General features: G+C 42.8%; 1 protein-coding gene across 2 annotated transcripts; it reads left to right on the forward strand.

Moving 5' to 3' along the window:
• The first annotated feature begins 331 nt into the window (after positions 1 to 331).
• Positions 332 to 24,128, forward strand: LOC114668090 (B-cell receptor CD22-like). Of its 2 annotated transcripts, XM_028823716.2 has the most exons (6): positions 332 to 450; positions 1,758 to 1,818; positions 5,121 to 5,489; positions 8,666 to 8,899; positions 9,426 to 9,680; positions 24,003 to 24,128. In XM_028823716.2, the coding sequence occupies exons 2-6, from the start codon at positions 1,773 to 1,775 to the stop codon at positions 24,104 to 24,106; spliced, it is 1,008 nt and encodes a 335-aa protein (XP_028679549.1). In that variant the 5' UTR covers positions 332 to 450; positions 1,758 to 1,772; the 3' UTR covers positions 24,107 to 24,128. The 2 variants fall into 2 exon arrangements, with proteins under 2 accessions (XP_028679549.1, XP_051776482.1); XM_051920522.1 differs by lacking the exon at positions 332 to 450 and having other exon boundaries at positions 1,522 to 1,818.
• The last annotated feature ends 1,097 nt before the right edge of the window (positions 24,129 to 25,225 follow it).

Consider the following 25,225-nt stretch of genomic DNA (forward strand, 5'->3'; position numbering starts at 1 on the left):
AGCAGCCCCTTGTAGGAGCTCACACACCCACCCACACACACACACACACACACACACACAGAGTCACACTGGGACAACAGCAGTCAATTACAGCTTACCGTAAAGACTCCACAGAAAACCCACACAGATATGAACTGCTGGTGTTTGAACCCAAGGCCTTCATGTTTTGAGGCCTCAGCCCTTCATGAATATCACAGCCTTCTTATAAACGCTGATTAGCCTCAGGAGTGAAAGTGGAACTTCTTTCTATTTTTGGTGTCAGTAACCAGAAGTCATCAGCCACACATTTTACGAAATCATTGCTTCATCTCCAAAGACGCCTTTCTTGAGAAGTCACCTCATTGCTGTCCCTCAGTTGGAAGCCTTCAGACCTGAACTGCTGGCTCTTGAAGATCTGCAGCTGGAGACGCACACATTTGGTGGACAAATTTATAAAACTGGGAGCAAAAGGTACGTAATGTTGGTTTTTTTAAACTGGATTTCTGACAGAACAAAGTTGCAGTTTTAAAGAGTAAAATGCTTTAAAACTTGAAAAGAATAAAAACAGGAAATACAAAAAAACATCATCGATATTCAGTAAAGATAAACTAAGTCCTCTTCTTCGTAGTCATAGAAACGTTTAAATGTGTAAACACATTCGGGAGGTGCGGTGGCACAGTGTCTAGTGCTGTGACATAGCAGGTCCAGAGATGTGGGTTCTAAGGTGCCGTTTGCATGTCCCTCATATCCGAGGGCAGGTTGGCTTGATGTGAGTTGAAGGTGCCATGTGACAGACTGGCAGTGTTGGTTTCTGATTGGTGCCCAAAATGTAAATGTGACTGTTACAAGTTTCTGCGTTAAAGCCGATCTTCCTTCTCCTATAAATCAATTAGATGCCTTTCACTGATGAGGTCCCCTGTCTCTTTTCCACTGTCTGTGGTGTTTTAACACAGGTCTGCTGCTTTTGACATTTACTTTCAGAATTGGTCATTTTTGTCACTTTTGGCCATTCAGATTTCCCCATGTACTCCCATATATTCCTAATTTTATCCCATGAAGCATTTAATGTCTCATGATCCAGATTACAAATAAAGAATTAAACAAAATTTGTGGCTCAGAGGTGCAGTGGTAGAGCTGCTGCCTCGCAACAAAGAGGCTCCCTGTGTGGAGTTTTCAGGATTTCCCCGCGTCCATGTGGGTTTCCTCCATGTTCTCTGTAGTCCTCATAAAGTCATTGCAAGAGTGTTGTTGTTGATGAATTGGCTCTGTGATCTATGAATGATGGGATAGGCTTCCCACGACCCTGCCCTGAATAAGTGGGTTAAGAAAATGGATACATAAATAAATACAGTTAAAAACACAAATAAAGATCAAGTGCTTAGTCAGAACTGAACTGCAGGCTGTGACATTCATTTTATTAAACTGAGCACATCCATCCACCCATGGTATTGTCTGAATTCACCTGCCCAGGCCCATTAGAATCAGGGACAAGGATGGAAACAGCCCAGGATGGAGCTCCATTCTTGTGCAGGTCATCCTGACTGACATCTTCCGGGCAACGCAATGTAACTAATGTGTGTCTGAGGGTCTGAGAGAACCGCTGGGAGATAAACCACTGATGGGCCTGGACTTGAACTCAGACTCCAGGAACTGTAACACCAACTTCTGTGACAACTAAAAAGTGAACAGAGAACCTTACCATTGACGTCTTTTGGACTGTGGCACAGGAGGAGAGTAAATCAGCTCTAAACTCACTCCATGTTCCTTTTTTATTTCAGGCCTCTTGAGACAACATGCTGCTCTTGATGTTTCTGGTTGCTGCTGCTTCCTCTGTGGTCGGTAAGATAAACAGAACTCCTGTCTCTTTGCTTTGGTCAGTGCGATGGCAGAGTGTCTGTGGTTTCTGCAGGCCAAGTGAAACTTCTTCTCACTGACATCGACTTATTTTTGTAAACAAATGTTTGAGACATGAAAACGGTGACAAAACTATTAGTGGAATTGTAAAAGACTGAAAGGGACGACGCACACCCAGCGAACTGACCCTGCCACCATTAGAGTCCTGCATCAAGTCAAACGCCAGAGGGTACCTGCAGGGAAATGCAAGGATCAGGTCACGGAGTCACTGAGTGTGGTCCAAAATTTTCAAAATGCAGGGCAAGTCCAAGTAAAACCACTATAAGGGTGCAATGACAAAGAATGGTTGTTTTGTGTAACATGTTGTTTTGTCCATTTTGACAGAGCATTTGGGAAGTTTAGCTGATGTTAGGAGTCACGTGTGGTTCTTACACCCACTGTATCTGAGGGTTGGATTTTGTTTCATTTTAATGGAATGTATAAAACTAAGATGTTGAAAACAGAATGCTACCATCATAAGTATGAAGGACCTCATGTCATAACATGCCATGTGAGCTCCATGTCACATGACCAATGATGGCATAGCAACAGTAAACAATGTGGTCACAAGGCATGCAGAGACAGCCACACAACAGAGATGACCATCTAAGTATCAGAATATAAAACGGTGCGGATAAAACAAGGAGTATCAAACATTCTTAGTGAAACAAACAAACATTTCGTTATAATTTATTTAAATTTTACACTACCTTTTTTTTTTCCCATAGGTTGCAACCATTTTCTGTACTATTTTTCATGGTAGCAGCTGCACTTTTGTATTATGAAAATGTCCATTGCTGGCCATGTGGACAATTTGAGTGATTGCATATGCATTTTAAAAGATGACAGGGTGCAGTACTCCAGATCTAAGCTTGTGAATTCTTCTTCTTCTTCTGTCGGCTGCTCCCGTTAGGGGTTGCCGCAGCGGATCATCTTCTTCCATCTCCTTCTTTCCTTGTCTTCTTGCTCTGTCACACACATCACCTGCATGTTCTCTTTCACCACATCCATAAACCTTCTCTTAGGCTTTCCTCTTTTCTTCCTACCTGGCAGCTCTATCCTTAGCACCCTTCTCCCAATATATCCAGCATCTCTCCTCTGCACATGTCCAAACCAATGCAATCTTGCCTCTCTGACTTTATCCCCAAACCTTAGCTGACCCTCTAATGTTCTCATTTCCAATCCTATCCATCCTCATCATCTTTAACTCTGCCACCTCCAGCTCTGTCTCCTGTGCCACCCTCCAGCCCATATAACATAGCTGGTCTCACTACCGTCCTGTAGACCTTCCCTTTCACTCTTGCTGATACCCGTCTGTCACAAATCACTCTTGACACTCTTCTCCACCCATTCCACCCTGCCTGCACTCTCTTCTTCACCTCTCTTCCACAATCCCCATTACTCTGTACTGTTGATCCCAAGTATTTAAACTCATCCACCTTCGCCAGCTCTACTCCATGCATCCTCACCATTCCTCTGACATCCCTCTCATTTACACACATGTACAGTATTTTGTCTTGGTGGTCCTACTGACCTTCATTCCCCTACTCTCCTCTCATATCTGCACCTCCCCAGGGTCTCCTTCACCTGCTCCCTACTCTCGCTACAGATCACAATGTCATCAGCAAACATCACAGTCCACAGGGACTCCTGTCTAATCTCGCCTGTCAACCTGTCCATCACCATTGCTAATAAGAAAGGGCTCAGAGCCGAACCCTGATGTGATCCCACCTCCGTCACTCCTACCACATACCTCACCACTGTCACACTTCCCTTGTACAACTCTTACGTACTTCTCTGCCACTCCCGACTTCCTCATACAATACCACAACTCCTCTCAGTCACCCTGTCATATGCTTTCTCCTGGTCCACAAAGACGCAATGCAACTCCTTCTGCCCTTCTCTCTACTTCTCCATTAACACCCTCCTGCAAATGATGTTGAATTGTTGAATTGTTTTTGAATTTTTTATTTTATAAAAAGCTTTTAATGCTGAATCGATAAATTTACCATTTTTGCTTCAAAATTTTGAAATTCACCCCACAACTTTGGCACAGCAAAGGCTCTGAATGCTGCACTTACATGAATGAGAAATTTCAGTTTTTGGTTTTTAATCAATTGGCCAACCTTTCTGAAAGCTCTGGTCGTCACTTTGTCATTGCGGGTCATTAAGTGTTGACCAATTGTCCAAAATGGCTCATTTTTCTATTTCAAATGAACTCTAAAATAAACTGTGCTGAAAGTGAAGGGGTCTGAAGACTTTGTGAATCCACTGCAACCTCCCAGGTATCACACTGAAACAAAGGGCGATGAGAAAGAGTCAATTAGGACTTAGAGAAGGCATTTCAGATGCTTCAAACCTGTCTGATATCTAGGAAAAAAACCATTTTAAAATTAAAAAAAAAGAAAAAAACCTCAAATTCACAGCAGCCAACAGCTCAGACCATTAAGAGACGACACCCTCAAAAGTGTTTAATTTTGGGGTTTATCGCCATGCACATGGCTGATGTCCTTCAGCTCCATCCGCATTGCCCTCCTAAGTGACCCTAATCTGTAACAAGAGGTGAATATCAAATTTTAATGGCATATCACCCAACTCCTCCTTCTACACACATGTGAAGATATTAAGAGACAATTCTGAAGTACCAATGAAATCAACCAACAGTGAGGCTGTTTTATATGCTAAGTACAAAAAAATAAAGCTGGCATCCACTGGCACCAGCAAACACGATATTCTTCTCTAAGTCTGTTGCCCAGTTTTGTTTCAATTATGTTTTTGTATTTTTGTTTTTTCTGAAGGTTCCTGGAATAATTTGCAAACTTCTAGGGCTCAGGTGGCCCCTACACAACACTAACTACTGACAACTTTGACGTATTCATTTAACTTGTTTTCACTTAAATATTTCATAATTCTGTTGGCTTCCTGGTCTGCTGCTGTGGACTGGACACACAAGAGGCCTGAGTGACTGAGCTACTGAAGATCTTCAATGACCACCACTTTGTTTCACTGCTATTCACACACACACACACACACACTGTTACACTTATTACGTTTTTTTCTTTTTCTTCAAAATATATGTCTTAATAAATTAAACTACATTTATCACATCCATTACACTGTGTGAGCGGGAATAATATGAGGGCACTCTTATATAAATTAAAACAGATGTGTTTGTGCTGGAGTCTTATCAATGGAAGATAAATGAAAAATCACAGGCCTTACATTGTATTGTCTTTTGTGTTTTACAGGTTGGAGTGAGTGGGGAGCCACTTATAAGCCACAGCAGATCTGCGCATTTGAAGGATCAACTGTGAGGATTAACTGCGTGTACAAACATCCTTCATATGTTTATATTCAAAGAGAAATGTGGTTTTATGGTCCTTGGGAATACAACAAAATAGTCGATGGAGAAACCACAGTGTATCACACAGATGAGCAGGAAGTGTCCATCAGTCACAGACACCGAGTTGAGTTCTTGGGGAACAAAAACAAAATGTGCTCCATAAATATCAGCAACGTGAGCAGAGAGGAGAGCGGTTTCTACAAGTTTAGATTTGAGGGGTCGGGTTTCACACAATACTGGACCAAAGTGCCAGGAGTCAACGTGACCATCACAGGTAATCAAAGAAATGCTTATTTGTGTTTGTGTTTTTTTAACTTTTATTAAATTCATTTAAAGGATGTTACACTCCAAACAATCAAATCAAACTTAACAAAACTAAATTCAATTCAACCTTCACCCATGAGAAAGAGAGGAAGGCCAACAAGAGGAAAAAGAGTCCTTCTCCCCGATATAAATGCTTATTCTAAAATGTTATTGATCAGATCCTGCCAGGTTTTAAAAAGTTTTGCACAGACCCTCTAAGTGAGAATCTGATTTTTTCCAATTTCAAACAGTATATAACATCAGTTACCCACTGACTTAAAAGAGCCGAGTTAAGATTCGTCATGTTGAGAAAGATAAGTCTACGTGCTAATAGTGAAGTGAAGGCGATTACAGTTTGTTTGTCCTTCTCCACTTTAGACCCCTCTGTGAGCCCACCAGACACAGCTGTTAGTAGATCAGGAGGGATTGGGACTCCCAGGCTGTCTGAAAGGCATTTATAGATTTTGGTCCAGAATGATATTAATTTGGTGTTCACCCAGAACATGTAGCCTAGTGAGCATGGAGCTCGATTGTAACGTTCACAGGTTGGATCTCGTCCTGGAAACATTTTGGACAATTTTAAATGAGACAAATGTGCACGATAGACGATTTTAAATTAAATAATTGAATGCTTTGTGCACATGAAGCTCAAGTGGATTCTGTGCATGGCTGCCTTATTAGGGCTTTATTTAGGGTGACGTCATGGTTAGCAGCACCAGACAACAGAACTCACTTTCTTTGTGGAGTTTTCATGTTTTCATTTTCTCCCTTCATTTATTTATTTTTTTTAATTCCTAAGGTTTTCATATTAGATGAATTGTGGACTTTGCCTTGACATAGCCTGGTGCCCACCCTTAACCTTAAATTCTCACATTAAACCCAACACTACTGGGCAATCAACCCTCTTGGTTGATTTATTTATTTATTCATTTTTCCTCAGGCGGTTTCCCTTTAGTGTTGTAAGTATATTAATATTCCTAAACTGTACGTCCAGTGTAGTTAATGATAACCTGTCATAGACTCTTAAAATGTAAAAAGCCTTCTGCGGGGTTGCCATCATCTTAGAGATTTATGGATTGTCTCCAACTCACCCCATTAATAGTAGGATTATGTTTATTTATTGTTTGTTAGAGGAATCTGTTAGCAAGGTGACACACCATCTGTGCTCTAGCGACTCACGGCCTGCTTACAGAGGAATCGAAGCATTATGCACATCTGAATCTGTTTTTCAGAGAGTCGCAGTCAGGGCAGCTGATGGAATGGTTCTTACGGATGACACTGCAGTTGTGACCCACTGGGCTGGCTACTGTGAGCAGTTGTTCAAAGCTGATCCCCCAGCTAGGACATTGCATATCTCTGGGTTCACAGTCCTTGAGGCTGATCCTCCAATTAGCTGTGAACCCCCCAGTCTCACTGAGATGGCACAGGTGGTGAACCAGCTGAGGGGGGGAGTGGCTACAAGGATCTGTGGTATCTGGGGTGAACTTCTCCAGGCTGGTGGGAAGGCTGTCCTCCTGGCATTGCAAGCAATCTTTGCTTCCATTTGGGAGACTGGCATCATCTCAACTGACTGGAAAATGGGACTTGTCATCCCTATCTGGAAAGGGAAGGGTGATCACCTGGATTTCAGCAACTACAGAGGGAAAACACTGCTCTCTGTGCCAGGTATGGTCCTTACTAGGGTCGTCCTCAATAGGATCCGTGATCACTTGCTCACCTACCAGCGACTGGAACAGTCTGGTTTTACGCCTAAGAAGTCTACCATCGACCGCATCCTGGCACTGAGGGTTCTCATGGAGCACAAACGTGAATATCAGTAGAGTTTCTTTGCAGCCTTTGTCGACTTTTGCAAAGTGTTTGACTCTGTTGATCGAGCTGCCATGTGGGACATCCTGAGGGTTTGCGGGATCCCCTCAAGGTTGCTGGATATCATGGCCGTCCTGTACACTGGTACTGTGAGTGATGTGCAGAGTGGAGGCAGACCCTCTGTGTTTTTCCCAGTTGATTCTGGGGTTCGTCAGGGGTCTGTTCTGCTCCTACTCTGCTTGTATGGACTAGGTGTTGGGCAAGGTTGTGCGGTCCAGCGGCTGTGTGGCATCTGTTAGTGAAGAAAGATTCACGGATCTTTTTGATGATGTTGTGATCTTTGCAAAGTCAATGGAGGCTCTGATCGGGGAACTCGAGAGACTGAGTGATGAGTCTGAGTGTCTGGGCTTGCGAGTGTCCTGATAAAAACCAACATCAGGCCTTTAATGACCTCTTGGGCACAGCCATCAGCATTGAGAGGTTTACTTACCTTGGCAGTGACATTCATGTGACTCTGGTGACTCTTCCTATGAAGTCAGTAGACAGATTGGGAGAGCATGGTGGATCATGAGGTCACTGGAAAGGGGTGTGTGGCACTCCAGATATCTATGCAAAAAGACGAAGGTCCAAGTCTTTAGAGTCCTGGTGCTTCTGTCTTGTTATATGGTTGCAAGACATGAACGCTATCCAGTGACCTGAGACAAAGACTGGACTCCTTTGGTACTGTGTCTCTCCGGAAAATCCTTGGGTACTGTTGGTTTGACTTGTTGAATGAGCGGTTACTCATGGAGTCCCGAATGAGGCACATTACCTGCATTGTGAGGGAGCGTCAGTTACAGCACTATGGCCATGTGGCGCGTTTCCCTGAGGGTGATCCGGCTTGTAAGATCCTCATTGTTGGGGACCAAGTGGCTGAACCAGACCAAGGGATCGCCCACGTAACACCTGGCTGCGGCAGATAGAGGGTCATTTCTGGAGGTTGGGACTGGACCGCGTGTCTGTCTGGGGGGTTGCAAACTGGGATCCCAAGTTGTTTCGTTGTGTAGTGGGTGTGGCAACGCATTGTACCAGTCCAGGCTCCCCAACTTGACTTGATTCTGTTTATTGTGAAGTCCTGAGGGTCAATTCTGTTGGTTTTCTTTCCTCAGTTGTGCCACATGATGAATAACTTAACAATAAGTGGAAATTCTGCTTTGTTTGGTTTTGCTTTTTATCTATGGACACTGAACAGGATCATCACTAGTGAGAGTTAAGACTTGACTGATTCAAACAAAGTGTGCACTAATACAATCACACCTAAGCAGACAATGAATGGTTATTTTTTATCTTGACTTTCTGAAGGTCTAATGGTTGAAGCAACAGCAAAGAAGGTAATGGAAAATGACTCAGTAACCCTGAGGTGCAATACCAACTGCAGTCTTAATGGCAGCGTCTTCTCCTGGTTCAGAAATGGACGACGCTTAAATCAAAACTTAAGGGAGCATCACATCCGCAGAGTCTCCTATGAGGACCATGCCAGCTTCTCTTGTCAGACTGGGAATGTCTCATCCCCAGAGCTTCTACTAAATGTCGAGTGTGAGTTGTGTTTTTAATATTTCTAAGAGTGATGTGACGAGTAAAACTTGAAACGCTGACTCTGAGGAAAGTCAGTGAATAAAATAACATTAAAAAAAAACAAAAATAGGAAAATCGTGAAACTCTTTCCTTCATAATCCCATGTGCATGTGTAAGCCAAGATATTTGATGAATTTTGATTTTCTCCCAGTCCACTTCATGCAGATGACAATGTTCAATAATTTAGAAGTTACTTTGATTTTACACATGAGAGGCTCCCTTGTTGTTGGTGGCAGCTTGTCTTTCCATTTTCTGTGATTGCTGTATCATTCTTAGAGGCTTTGATTCATTCTGGCAGCTCATGACAGTAGTGAAGCCCAAGTGAGACCGCCGTCAAACTCACACATCGCCTTCTCCCTTACATGACACTGTGCCGTCCTCTTTATAAATCTCTGAAAGGACATGCAATAAAACACAAATCTTGAAGAACGTTGAAATGACAGCTGTGTTTCCCACTAACCTGTCTGTGTGTCCTTCTTTGTTGTAGATGCTCCCAAGAATGCATTTATCACAGTTAAGCCCTCCACTCGTATAGAAGGAAAATCGGTGACGTTACATTGCAAAGCTTTGGCAAACCCTCATGGCACCTACACCTGGGTCAAGGAGAACACCAGCCATGTAGGAACAGGGGAGCAACTCCACATCAGTGAGTTTAACAAAAGTCACCAGGGTTCTTATTACTGTGAAGCCACAAACAACTATGGGATGACAAACTCTGCTGCAGTCCAACTAACAATAAATGGTGAGTTTCATGAGAGATTTGTTGCTTAGAGAATCAGAAATGTCATCAGCACTGAGAGTATTGTGACCTCCTCCATCACCGTTTGGTTTCCTTCTGCCTCCTCTCCTTCTAAGAGTCGGTTACATAGGGTGATTTGTTCAGCCGAGAAAATCCTTGACTGTTGTCTTCCAACATGAAAAGATCTGTTCATCACCACCGCGAAAAAGGGAGCAGGAAAGATTGCAGCAGACCCCATCCATCCCAGTAACCATCTGTTCATTAAGTTGCCATCACAGACAAGGTACCGGCCTATCACGGCCCAAACTTCACGCCATCTCCGCAGCTTCTTTCCTCAAAGTGTTCAGATTCTAAATAAATTTACGTATGGTTACTCCTAACTGTTTTTTTACTACATATAACTGGTAACTGGGCGGTTTGTCTATTTGTAAATACTTCATACTCGCTCAACTTTTAAACCTAACCAAAGTCAATTCTGGAATGTTTCCCATGCTAGAAATAATGTGATTCTGATTCTGACTCAGATAAAGAAAAGGTTATAAAACACTGATTGCACACAGCTCTCTCCATAGAGATCCATGGTGACAACACAAAAAAACATTAATCAGTGATGTTGTGCCATTTGCTGAACTCCTCGACATCTCAGATTTGTGCTTTCTATCTTGCCTGAAGAAGGGGCCTGAGTTGCCTTGAAAGCTTGCATATTGTAATCTTTTTAGTTAGCCAATAAAAGGTGTCATTTTGCTTGGCTTTTCTCTGCTTTCTTCAAGTAAATTTGGGCAGAAATGCAGCAGACGCTGTCTGTTGAGTAAAAATTATAAGAAATAAGAATAATAATTAAAACGTTAGTGCAATCAACATGAGAACAGGCCATTCAGCCAAATAAATTCCTGTCCTATCCACTTAATTCTTCCAGAATAACATCAACTTGAATATTCAAAGTCCATAAAGTCCCACTGCTACCACCCAACTAGGTCACTTCTTCTATCTCATTGTATGAAGAAAAACATCCTGATGTTTGTGTGAAATGTACCCTTGAAAGTTTCCAACTGTGTCGCTTCATTTTAAAGTCACCGTCTTGATTTACTGTTCTAATTCCCTTCACAATTTTAAACACTTCAGCCAGGTCTCCTTAACCAAGCCACAGGGGATGCACAAGCCAGTGTGTTTCTTCATGCTGGTCCCCAGCCTGGATAAATGGGGAGGGTTACATCAGGAAGGGCATCCGGTGTAAAATTTTGACAAATCAACATGCGGACAATGATACAAATTTCCATACCGGATCGGTCGAGCCACGGGTTAACAACGACCACCACGGGTACTGTTAGCCAACAGGGTACTGGAGGAAATTGGGCTACTGTTGGCCGAAGAAGGAGAAGAAGATGGGGGAGAGAGTTAACAGATATGATGGAGAAAAGGAAGGTTGATATATTGTGCATGAAGAGACTAAATGGAAGGGGAGTAAGGCCAGGTGGACTGGAGGTGGATTCAAATTGTTCTGTCATGGTGTGGATGGTAGGAGAAATGGGGTAGGAGTTATTCTGAAGGAACAGCATGTCAAGAGTTTTCTGGAGGTGAAGAGACTGTCAGACAAAGTAATGATTATGAAGCTGGAAATTGGAGGTGTGATGATGAATGTTGTTAATGCATATGCACCGCAAGTTGGGTGTTTGATGGATGAGAAAGATGATTTTTGGAGTGAGCTGGACGAAGTGATGAACAGTGTACCCAAGGGACAGAAAGTGGTGATTCGAGCAGATTTCAATGGAAATATTGGTGAAGAGAATTGGTGAAGGAGGTGATGGGTAGGTATGGTGTCAAGGAGAGGAATGAAGAAGGTCAGAGGATAGTGGATTTTGCCAAAAGAATGGACATGGCTGTGTTGAATATGTATTTTAAGAAGAGGGAGGAACATAGGGTGACATACAAGAGTGGAGGAAGATGCACACAGGTAGATTACATCCTATGCAGAAGAGTTGATCTGAAGTAGATTGAAGACTGCAAAATGGTGGCAGGGGAAAGTGTAGTTAAGCAGCATTGGACAGTCATCTGTAGGATGACGTTGGAGATCAAGAAGAAGAAGAGAGTGAGGGCAGAGCCAAGGATCAAATGGTGGAAGTTGAAAAAGGAAGACTGCAAGGTTGAGTTTAGGGAGGAGGTGAGACAGGCACTGGGTGTTAGTGAAGAGTCACCAGACAACTGGGAAACTACAGCAGATGTAGTAAGGGTGACAGTAAGAAGGGTGCTTGGTGTGACATCTGGACAGAGGAAGGAGGAAAAGGAAACCTGGTGGTGGAATGAGGAAATACAGGAGAGTATACAGAGGAAGAGTATGGCGAAGAAGAAGTGGGATAGTCAGAGAGATGCAGAATGTAGACAAGAGTACAAGGAGATAAGGCGCAAGGTGAAGAGAGAGGTGGCGAAGGCTAAAGAAAAGGCGGATGATGAGTTGTTGGACACTAAGGAGGGAGAAAAGGACCAGTGGGCTACACAGAGGGACCGAGCTGGGAAAGATGTGCAGCAGGTGAGGGTAAAAAAGGATAAAGATGGAAACAAACTCACAAGTGAGGAGAGTGTGTTGAGCAGATGGAAAGAGAACTTTGAGAGGCTTATGAATGATGAGAACGAGAGAGAAAGAAGGTTGGATGATGTGGAGATAGTGAATCAGGAAGTGCAACGGATTAGCAAAGAAGAGGTAAAGACAGCTATGAAAAGGATGAAGATTGGAAAAGCCGTTGGTCCAGATGACATACCTGTGGAAGCATAGAGGTGTTTAGGAGAGATGGCAGTGGAGTTTTTAACCAGATTGTTTAATGGAATCTTGGAAAGTGAGAGGATGCCTGAGGAGTGGAGAAGAAGTGTACTGGTGCTGATAATAAGAATAAGGGGGATGTGCAGGACTACAGTAACTACAGGGGAATAAAATTGATGAGCCACAGCATGAAGTTATGGGAAAGAGTAGTGGAAGCTCAGTTAAGAAGTGAGGTGATGATTAGTGAGCAGCAGGATGGTTTCATGCCAGGAAAGAGCACCACAGATATAACGTTTGCACTGCAGTAGGAGTGATGGAGGTGGGATTACATCAGGGATTGTCCCTTTCTTATTTGCAATGGTAGTTGACAGGTTGACAGATGACATTAGACAGGAGTCCCCATGGACTATGATGTTTGCTGATGACATTGTGATCTGTAGTGAGAGTAAGGAGCAAGTTGAGGAGACCCTGGAGAGTTGGAGGTTTGCTCTAGAGAGGAAAGGAATGAAGGTCTGTAGGAAAAATACAGAATACATGTGTGTGAATGAGAGGGAGGTCAGTGGAAAGGTGAGGATGAGGGGAATAGAGTTGATAAAGGTAGATGAGTTTAAATACTTGGGATCAACAGTACAGAGTAATGGGAATTATGGAAGAGAAGTGAAAAGAAAGTGCAGGCAGGATGGAGTGGGTGGAGAAGAGTGTCAAGAGTGATTTGTGACAGATGGGTATCAGCAAGAGTGAAAGTGAAGGTCTACAGGAAGGTAGTGAGACCAGCTATGTTATATGGGCTGGAGACGGTGGCACTGACCAGAAAGCAGGAGACAGAGCTGGAGGTAGCAGAGTTAAAGATGCTAAAATTTGCACTGGGTGTGACAAGGATGAGTCGGATTAGAAATGAGGACATTAGGGGGTCAGCTCAAGTTGGACAGTTGGTAGACAAAGTCAGAGAGGTGAAATTGTGTTGATTTGGACATGTGCAGAGGAGAGATGCTAAGTATATTGGGAATCGGATGTTAACAATAGAGCTGCCAGGCAAAAGGAAAAGAGGAAGGCCTAAGAGATGGTTTATGGATGTGGTGTGAGAAGAGATACAGGTGGTGGGTGTAACAGAACAAGATGCAGAAGACAGGACGATACGGAAAAAGATGATCCGCTGTGGCGACCCCCTAATGGGAGCAGCCGAAAGAAGAAGAAGAAGAAGAAGTCAGGCCTCATTTTAATCTCCTTTTGCTTAAACTGTAAAGGCTCAGGCTTTTAATGTTTCCTCATAATTCATCCCCTGTAGCCCTGGAATCAGCCTCGTCGCTGTTCTGTGGACTTTTTCTTGTGCTGATATGTCTTTATAGAGACCAAAGCTGCACACAGGACTCCAGATGAGGTCTCACCAGTGTGTTATAAAGCTTGAGCAGAACCTCCTTGGACTTGTACTCCACACCTCAGGGCTGACATTCTCTGAGCCTTCTTAATGGCCTCTGAACACTATTAATTAATAAGTAGACTGACGTCTTATAGTGTTATAAGCCCACAACTTTTCTATTTTCCAAATATGAATTTACAGCCAAAAATTATGAGGTTTATTTTTTTTATTTTACAAAAACTGTACAGCCCCCTCTGATAATCTGCTTCTTTTATATTCATTCATTCGATTTTTGGTTGCTATCATTTACAATTAAAATGCAAGCCAAAGTGCCATTTTTTATGAACTGTGTGTTGCATAAAAATGTTTTTTATTGTAAGGACGGCTGAACTTGTCAGCCCTGCTTGAAATGAAGCCTATCAAGAGCTTGGAGGCCTTAATGTTACACACTGCTCGATTGGATTAGATTTGATATCTGCAATCCAGCCATCCAGATAGCTGATTTCAGGGTGGCAAGGAACGGAAAAAAATCCTGCACACGGCGTAAATTAATCTCAGGGCTCACTCCCTTAAACTTACACACTTTACAGATCCAAACTAAACTAACATACTGTACACATATAGAGAGCCCTCCATAAATGTTGGGACAAAGACCCTGGCAACTAGAGGCTCCAAAGGTGGGCTTTAGACAAAAGCAAGCCATGGCATCTTATGGCTAAGCAATGGAAAACAATGGTGACACCAATTGTCCCAAGCATTATGGTGCTCTGAAATGAAGGGACCTTGTAGAAAAAGTGTTGTGTGGCCGAAATGTGTACAAATCCACTTAAATGAAAGTCTGCAATGTGCACCTTAATCACATCTGAATTGTTTGATTTGTAATTTTAAACTTTGGAACAAATCAAGGAAAAACAGATCTTTCTCTCAAACATTATGGAGGGCAGTGTGTATCTTTTGTGCTGTTAGAGGGAAACTGGAGAAGGAGTGTGAAAACATAAAAAGATGTAATTGAACAAAATGTATGTGTGTATAGAAAATAGGACAGAGTGATGAAACTTGTTTGTGTTTTGCGTACGTGACAAGAAGCATGCATACTTTCTGGAAGTTTTCTTTTGATGATGTGTGTGACAAGAAAATATACCTTTAGGGTAATGACTTTACAAAATTGGAAAAGTACAATGAGTCAGGATGCTATTTTTTGCTTACGTGGTCAACGATCAGGAGATTAGAAAGGTATAAAAGAACAAGGACATCTGCGCTCGAGGCAGATGAAGCGCGGTGTCCTAGGACTGTGTTTCTCTGACATTTTACCCTTGCCTGGTATGTATTAATAAAAGGTTTTGACTAATTTTAATTTTCTTCTCTGTCTTCAGTCACAAAAAGTGTCCACAGTTTTTGGCGCCCGGACGTGGGGCAAGAGACGGCCGGTCGACTCCTCCAGCGAGACCATTTCAGTGATCCGTCTTACCAGCGGACTGCCGTCAATTTGAGTTCCGGCAGCAGAGCATGCAGCTCCGGCAAAAGTTAGGACTGCCCTGTCCTGAAACAGTTCTTGCGTGAGGAGCCCCTGGTCTCCTCTTTGCTACATCCACAGTGACTGAACGGATTTCCAGACAGAGCTTGCACACTTCCAGACTGGGGTAAGCACCGGGGGATTTCCGAACATTTTTTATTTTCTAAATAACGGGAGGGCGAGTTTCCTGTTGACCGTCTAGTCATACTCATATCTCAACGGGTTGCTTAAGGTGATGGAGACTTGACCCAAGCAGTTTGACGCATACGAAAGGTCTGACGAAAGGATACTGGCCTCACCCATATCCTAGACTCGGCTGGACGTATTGATGTAGTATTCTGCTGAACCGAATCGGACACGAAGTCACCTGAGCTGGAATCCGGGGATGTGAGCGGACAGGCTAACGGGACGAGTAACGGGGTGGTATGGAAATATAAACCGAAAAGAGCACAGATTACAGGATTGCTGTTAGGAACGGAATGATACGTAGCGCTATGGAAGATATGTAGCTATGGAAGATATGTAGCGCTATGGGAAAATAAATAAATCTACATACGGAATAAGCAACAAAGCCGTGTTCTCCTGGGAACTGGATCAGTACCGATAGTTAGGTGTCTCCCCTTGAAACTAAGAAGGGAACAGTTTAGGTTTAGTGAGTGGCACACTTAATGCCTCGCTGATTCATACGTACAAGGGATTAGGCGAATCAGTATATAGTTGGAAAATTAAATACAGAACCCGGGAGGGCAAGGGAACATAATGGGAACTTATAACAGTAAGCCTGTTAATCGCCGCACAGGGGGATCAAAATCATTAGTGCTGGAAGAATTATTTTCGGAGGATCAACAGACGCCCCGTAAAAATGGGTCTCCTAGAAAATTTATAGTAAAAAAGACAGGTTTAGATTTATCCTATTATTTTTTTCCCCTCCTCAGAACCAACCTCAGACACCTCTATTATCCCCTCCTCTATTCCCCATTCCGACTGCCCCCCCCCCTACACTACAACTAGCAGAAGTTTCCCCTGATGATTCCCCAGGCACAGATCACTATGACCCCTCAACCCATCGTGATGACTCACCCTGTACTAGACAAACCCCCGTCTCCAAATGCACTCGAAGTCAAACCTCCACTCACAAACCAGCTCCAACTTTTTTCTCTTCTGATCTTTCACATTCACTTACTTGCCCTTTAATAGAAGTTCCCAATCCCCATTATAACCCTGCCCATCCAGCTGGACCCCAAAATCCCACAACAGTTATGATACATCGGAACTGGGACATCCAAGAACTAAAAGATGTCGTGAATGCACTTCCAGATCCAAAGGAAGTAGGTGGACTAAAATTTGTTGAACAACTTGATCAGTTAGATAGCATGTATAAGCCTAATGCTGCTGAATAGACCCAGGTACTTCGTCGAAAGCTTGGGACCACATGGGCCACTGTTGGCAGGGGTGTCTGCAATGACATTCCATGGGTATGGAACCCAGCTTTAACTCGAGGACAGGGGATAGGTGGAGAAGGCGATTTTAACCCAAAATGGGAGGCGTTGAGACAAAATATTGCAGAAAAATATAAAAAAGGAACGGACTGGTCCCTTATTTCTGCTGTAAAACAAAAGAGAGACGAAACGGTTGATGAATGGGCACATAGGATTCAAGACCTTATGGCTAATCACTCGGGCTTGGGAAATGCTGATGACCGCACCCGAGCTGCAGTTCCACCTTTTGTTTCCAGTTTGCGCCTTGATATACAAAACAAAGTCCGCACTTCCTGTATTGAGTGGGAAAGTGCCACGTTTGTTGAAGTCAAACGACATGCTGAACATGCCGAATCGGACTCTCATGCCAAATTATTGGCAGCACAGATGAACTATTATACCAGGAATGCTCCTGACCAATGTCGAGGATATGGCTTTAGAGGAAGGGGACGAGGACGAGGAAGAGGACGAGGTGGTTTTAGAGCTCCTCCTGTTGACCACACTAAGAATCCTTTTATTCCCTCTCCCTTAAATTCCAATGCTAATTCCTTCTCTTGCTACGCCTGTGGTGAAACTGGACATTTTCGTCGAGAGTGCCCTCACAGACAGCAACAACCCCCACCTCCCCTTATTCCACCTGTTTTCTCTGACACCCCTGACTAACAATACTGGCCATAGGAAAACGCTGGGACCTCCAGCCACTCTTTTCAACTACCTTTGCTCACCCATAATTCAGAGACTGATCCTTTACTGACATTGTTCGTTGATGGCACTGAGACTGTTTTCTTAATCGACACTGGTGCCACTTGATCTACTCGCTAGCTGGCAAAGGTCCCTGCTTCGAACGAAACTGTTACTGTGCTTACTGCTTCTGGACAACCTCACCTTCTTCAAGTATCAAAACCTCTTCGAGTCCAGTCAAGTCCTGGCGGACATACTTTGTTCAACCCTAAAGTTGTTGTGTCAAATTACCCCTTACCCCAAACCCTCTTTTGCAGCATGGACTTTAGATATTTCCCCACACACCATTCTCCTCAAAGCCCTACACTCTTTTTCCCCTTGTCTTTTTCCCAATTTACAGGCCCCTGACATTTTACACTGTACTGCCCAATACTTTAGACACCACCTGGCTAGAATCTTTCCTTATTTCTGGTATTTGCCCCGAAACCCTTCACATCTCCTGTGTTTTTATTTCATCCACAAAGGCAGCTGCTTCTGTTCATTTTACATGCTCACAGCACATATATTATCTTGGCAAAATAGTGCCTCATATTTTTCCTTAGCTAAATCTCACACTGTTAAATGGGAGAAAATAGGACCATGGGTGGAAAAATGCCTTGAAAGAACAGACTGGTTACAAGTTACTCCAGGTATTTTTGATACTCCTGACCATTTAATAACTAAAGTAATGTTTCAAAGGATAGCCCATTGTGAGCCTCTGGTGATCCACCCGAAATCCTCCTTCCGCTCGCACCGTGCCCAATATCCTTTGTCTCCCGAAGCAGAGGCTGGCATCTCCGCCGTACATTCCGATCTCGTCAAACGCGGTACCGCCGATGGACATGGACCGTCATGCCTCAGGGATACAGAGAAGCCCTTTGTGTTTATGGTTAAGCTCTTGCCCAAAATTTAGAAGGCGTCTGGCCGGAAATAGGACATTGATACAGTATGTAGATGGCCAATGATATGTAGCGCTACGGAAAGAAGATTGTACAATAGATACTCAGAAATTGTTGCTGTTTCTGGGGGAAAAATGGCCATAAAGTTTCTAAGGTTAAGCTGCAGCTAAACAAAACAACAGGTTATGTCTGTTTTAGGTATTCTGGGCTACTACAGACAGTGGGTTCTAAATTTTACTGAAAGAGCACAGCCGTTGCAACAATTGGCTGAGAAGGCTCTCTGTACCCTCAAAGCTACTCTTTTATCTGCGCCCGCGCTAGGTTTGCCTGATCATTCTCGTCCATTCACTTTGTTCGTGGACGAAAAGCAGGGATTTATGAATGCAGTACTGACGCAACAACATGGAGATAAACAAAGACCGGTGACTTATTTTTTCTAAAAAAACTGGATCCAGTGGCCGCAGCACTTCCTCCGTGTCTTCGTGCTGTGGCTGCAACAACAGAAGCTGTATTAGCAAGCACGGATGTAGTTCTCATGAGCCCCCTAACAGTTAAAGTGCCTCACGCTGTACATTTTATCCTAGTACAAGCCAAAACTTCACATCTCAACTAGTTACGCAGTGGTCCAAGGGGACCGCCTGCTGGAAGCAAATCGAATTTCATCAAGCTTAAGTGCACAAGCAGCTGAACTCGTAGCACTCACTCAAGCATGTCAGCTGTCCGAAGGGAAGATCGTAACAATTTATACAGATTCCAGGTATGCTTTTGGAGTCTGCCATGATCATGGAACACTATGGAAACTAAGGGGATTTAAGACCAGTACTGGAGAGCTCTAACTAAAAAACTGAAAAAGATAATTATCGATTTGTGTAATTGGTTTAGCGCAAATGAATGTCTCCACTTTTGTTTAAGGCTTGTAAATATACAAAAATATTTTTCCTTTTAAACCCTGATCAAGTTTGAAGGAGAAATACTCTTTTAATAATATTACATAAGAAGGGAGACAAGTTTTTTGGCGATAAGCGGAATGTGTCTAATTGTGATATGAATGTGTGTCTAATTGTGATATGAATGTGTGTCTAATTGTGATATGAATGGAAGTTGTGTATTTTAGGTACTATAAAGGAAGAGCATGGTGACGCAGTGGTCAGCACACTTGATACGAATAAAGGTTCAAGCACGTATGTTTTCCTTGTTAATAATAAGCATGAAGGAAAAGACGCGTTTAAGTATATTGCATAGATAACCTTTAAGCACAACTTAAGACCAGTACTGGCAAACCCATTCAACATCAGAAATTGATCGAATCCCTTTTAGAAGTTATAACCAAACCATCGGAGCTAGCGATTGTTAAATGTCAAGCTCACACAGGAAAACAGGATCCTGTTAGCAAAGGGAATGAATTAGCTGACCACTTTGCTAAAGAGGCTGCATATAATAACACACCAATTTCTTTATTCCAACAGAGAAATGACCAGGACCCTGATAATCAAATTATTTCTTTACAGAGTGCAGCCACGGATATCGAAAGGAGAAAATGGTCCAAAGAAGGGTCCCTCTCTGATGGAGTCTGGACTCATAAACACACTAACAAACCTTTTCTCCCAAAAGCCTCTTTCCCAGGAATGGCAAAAATCGCCCATGGCCTCGATCACGCAGGTAGAGATGCCATGGTTCAAGATGTTGAAAAACATTGGGAAGCTGTAGGTTTCTCTACATATGCAGAGCAATTTTGCAGATGCTGTGCAATATGTCAAAAGTTTAATGTGGGAAAGGGTACCCAGGTAAGTCCCGCCGTTACCCCTAATCCAATGGGTCCGTTTGAACACCTCCAAATGGATTTCATTGAACTAACCTCATCTAAAGGGTTCCGATATTGTCTTGTGATTGTCGATGTGTTCTCCCGATGGGTAGAGGCTTTCCCTTCTAAACACAACGATGCCAAAACAGTAGCTAAAGCACTAATTAAAGAGATTATTCCAAGATGGGGTATCCCTCAAAAGTTACAAACAGATAATGGCACTCATTTTGTGAACTCCATTATAAATGAATTAACCACCTGGCTATTGTGAATACCATCCCCTAAGCGGAGGCATCGTAGAACGATGCAATGGCACTATAAAAGCTAAACTCGCAAAAATTTGTGAACAAACTAATTTATCATGGCCGGATACACTACCCTTAGCTTTAATGGGACTAAGGGGACGGACACACCGACAACTGGGATTATCGCCGTTTGAGATTCTGACCGGACGTCCCATGCCCGTTGGCATGGTTGTAATGTGAATTTGCATACTGTGGACAATGATTTTCTCTCTAGTCTTGCAGGTTTGCGAACCTCGTTGAAGGAAATCCACCAGCAGGTTAATCAAGCCTGGAGGACCAGTCCCCTTTCCAAGGATTTTACCAATTCCTTTGGGCACCTGGATCCTGGTTCGAGATACTCGGAGGAAACACTGGCATCAGCCTAGGTGGAGAGGATCATTCCAAATTCTTCTATCCACACCACACGCCGTGAAAGTTGAAGGACTGCCTGCTTGGATTCACGCCTCACATTGCAAGAGATGGCACCCTTGATTGCTGTGCTACTATGTTTTTCCTTTCCCTTGTCTACTGCCCTGGTCACCTTGACTTTCCCGTTAGGAATCACCACATCAGTGCAGTTTGATTTCTGCTCTATTATCAACTGTGGGACTGGTCGACAAGCCCAGTGGACCGGATCTGACAAATACGTGTGTATGAGGGGAAGTGACTGCGACAACTGGCAATGGGTTTTTGCTAACACTGGAACTGAGGACTGGGGTTATCAACCTTTTGAGGCCCAAAAATACGGTTTGAAAAATCGGTTTTCTATCATAAAAGGACATGCCTCTCATGAATGTGCTGACAACCATTGTAACCCCTTGATCATTACTTTGAAGAACCCCTCTTTACATGACTCAGGTATTTATGTATTAGGGGCATATGTATCTGGAACAGACCCTTTAGGGAGATTTCTAATTAAGATTGACAATCCTGTTATTAACACCCCTCATTCTCTGGCACACACACCCATCTCCCCAACTTTTGGTTCAGATTTTTCTCCTGTTAAGATTATGAATATTTCCACCCTTTCATCCACTTTTTCAGTAGAAACTGGTTATGGAGATCAGAATAGGTGGTTGCAGTGGGTTCTCTATTCAGCTAAGCAAGTTAATCGTTCTCATTGTTATGCGTGCGCTGCAGCCCGTCCTCATTTAGCTACAGTCCCTTTCCCATTATCTAACATTTCTGACCCCGTGGGGTTGCCCTGCCTTCTGTATTTATTCACTACTTCCAAGAAACCCCTCTCTAGTTCAAAGTGTTCTAATCTATCTATTCTTTTTCCCCCCACCCGTCACATGGATACCCCTATGTTTCAAACTCACGAAGGAAATTATACATGTTTCAAATCTTATGGAACGACATGGGTAGGAGAATTACCATTTTCTTTCTGTTCTCAAACTTTTCAGGTTAACTTTTCTCTGAACACCGTTCTGTCTTCCTTTCTTCTCTCCCAAACCACTCCTAGATCAGATATTTGGTGGATGTGCAGTAGGTCCAAATTATTTGCCACCCTTCCCCCTAACTGGTCTGGTACCTGTGCTCCAATCCAATTAGTTATGCCTTTTAGACTTCTATCCTTACCTCCCTCTCACTCCCCATATTATTCCACACCTCCTTTTTATTTCCGACATACCCGCTCCCTTTTCCATACGCCTACTAATATCTCCTTACATGGCCCTGGAGTATACATAGATGCTATTGGAGTCCCTAGGGGTGTCCCAGACAGATTTAAAGCTAGGGATCAAGTCGCAGCCGGTTTTGAATCTATCATACCCCAAATTACTATTAATAAGAATGTAGACTGGATTAATTACCTTTATTATAACCAACAACGTTTCCTTAACTTCACCAAAGATGCTATTGAAGGCATACATGAACAGCTTGATCGTACTTCTCTGATGACTTGGCAAAATCGTCTAGCCCTGGACATGTTACTTGCGGAAAAGGGAGGTGTCTGTGCTATGTTTGGTGATGCTTGTTGTACATATATTCCAAATAATACCGCGCCAGATGGATCAATAACTCGTGCATTGGCAGGCCTTACTGCTCTCTCTAAAGAACTTTCCACTAATTCTGGCATTACAAATCCTTGGGATCAGTGGTTTGCATCCTCCTTCGGATCCTGGGGACAATGGATAAGATCTGTTTTCATTTCTTTGGTTGTGACATTTTGTCTCCTCCTCCTGGTTGGTTGTTGTATTATTCCTTTGGTTCGCTATATAATATCTAAGTACTTTACCGCCTCTATGGAAAGGGCATATATGCTACATGAGGAGCGCATGTCTCGTGTAGCTTCTTCCATTTTCTCTCCCCCTTCCCCTTCATCAACCATTTCAAGATAGAATTATATAGGCCCACATCATTTTTGTTCAAAAAGGGAGGAGTGTGAAAACATAAAAAGATGTAATTGAACAAAATGTATGTGTGTATAGAAAATAGGACAGAGTGATGAAACTTGTTTGTGTTTTGCGTACGTGACAAAAAGCATGTATACTTTCTGGAAGTTTTCTTTTGATGATGTGTGTGACAAGAAAATATACCTTTAGGGTAATGACTTTACAAAATTGGAAAAGTACAATGAGTCAGGATGCTATTTTTTGCTTACGTGGTCAACGATCAGGAGATTAGAAAGGTATAAAAGAACAAGGACATCTGCGCTCGAGGCAGATGAAGCGCGGTGTCCTAGGACTGTGTTTCTCTGACATTTTACCCTTGCCTGGTATGTATTAATAAAAGGTTTTGACTAATTTTAATTTTCTTCTCTGTCTTCAGTCACAAAAAGTGTCCACAGGAGCTTGGGAGATAAGAAAAGATGTGCAGACTCCAATTAAATGGTAACCAGGCGAGTGTTTGTACCTGCAGGTAGAAGGGCGTAGCACTAAGATATATGCTGGCTTGGATATTATATGGCGTTATTCATCTAAGTCCGTTAGCCTTCAACCGTAAACAGTCGGAGCCTTGGGGTCGTACTTACTGTTTATAATCACGGAGTTTGATACTGGAACATGCAAAAAAAGAATTTTACTGCTCTCTGTATACATGACAGTTAAAACCCCAATAATCCTTTACGCTTATGTCATGACACACATGGCACCCATCTCAGTAGCACCAAATGCAAGGCAGGAACCAACCCTGAATCAAACTACAGTCGGTCACAGAATGGATTCAAGCCTACAGCCGCACTGTCACTTCACACAGAGTCACACACATCTTTGTTCTGTGCAAACAAAATTGGTGAAATTATCAAAAAAGATGCAAACAGTCTGGACAAATGGATGGATGATTAAATGCTTAAACTGTAATGGCTCTCTAAAGGACCTAAATTAATTTTAAGGTACATATCGACAGAAGGGTAAGTTCAAGTCAATTCCATAGAAGACTATTTGACACTCTGTATCATTATAGCTAATAATATTGTTTTGTGTGCTAAATATTTTAAACATGAATTATAAAGTATACATCAAATAGTAGATCTATGCTGAAGCCATGGTATCACTCCATTTGTCTTTTTTGTTTTCCAGAAAGCATGAATGGTTCAGAGAACAAGAATTATCTTCTGTATCCTTTATTGGGTGTTGTCGTCCTAGCAGGACCTGCATTGCCAATTTTTGTATTTCTAAGGTAAAGGGGTCTCTATTATTATTATTTTTAAGTATTTTATTCATTCTTGTTAATTGGTAATCATAAACTGCTTAATCTAATACAGAGTTTTAGGAGGCCAGAGTCTACAATGGCAGCATTGGGTAAAAGGCATACATAAATACATACAGTTAGGACCATAAATATTTGGACAGAGACAACTTTTGTCTAATTTTGGTTCTGTACATTACCACAATGAATTTGAAATGAAACAACTCAGATGCAGTTGAAGTGCAGACTTTCACCTTTAATTCAGTGGGGTGAACAAAACGATTACATAAAAAGGTGAGGCAACTAAAGCATTTTGTGAACACAATCCCTTCTTCATTTCAGGGGCTCAAAAGTAATTGGACAATTGACTCAAAGGCTATTTCATGGGCAGCTGTGGGCAAGTCCGTCGTTATGTCCTTATCAATGAAGCAGATAAAAGGCCTGGAGTTGATTTGAGGTGTGGTGCTTGCATGTGGAAGATTTTGCTGTGAACAGACAACATGCGGTCAAAGGAGCTCTCCATGCAGGTGAAAAAACCCATCAGAGAAATTGCTCCAATATTACGAGTGGCAAAATCTACAGTTTGGTACATCCTGAGAAAGAAAGCAAGCACTGGTGAACTCAGCAAGGCAAAAAGACCTGGACATCCACAGAAGACAACAGTGGTGGATGATCGCAGAATAATTTCCATGGTGAAGAGAAACCCCTTCACAACAGCCAACCAAGTGCACAACACTCTTCAGGAGGTAGGCAGGCGTATTGATATCCAAGTCTACCATAAAGAGAAGACTGCATGAAAGTAAATCCAGAGGGTGCACTGCAAGGTGCAAAACACTCATAAGCCTCAAGAATAGAAAGGCTAGATTGGACTTTGCTAAAGAACATCTAAAAAAGCCAGCACAGTTCTGGAAAAACATTCTTTGGACAGATGAAATCAAGATCAACCTCTACCAGAATGATGGCAAGAAAAAAAGTATGGAGAAGGCGTGGAACGGCTCATTATCCAAAGCATAGCACATCATCTGTAAAACACAGTGGAGGGAGGCAGTGTGATGGCTTGGGCGTGCATGGCTGCCAGTGGCACTGGGACACTCGTGTTTATTGATGATGTGAC

The sequence above is a fragment of the Erpetoichthys calabaricus genome, chromosome 17 (genome assembly GCF_900747795.2).
Source record: "Erpetoichthys calabaricus chromosome 17, fErpCal1.3, whole genome shotgun sequence".
In the NCBI taxonomy this organism is placed as follows: domain Eukaryota; kingdom Metazoa; phylum Chordata; class Cladistia; order Polypteriformes; family Polypteridae; genus Erpetoichthys; species Erpetoichthys calabaricus.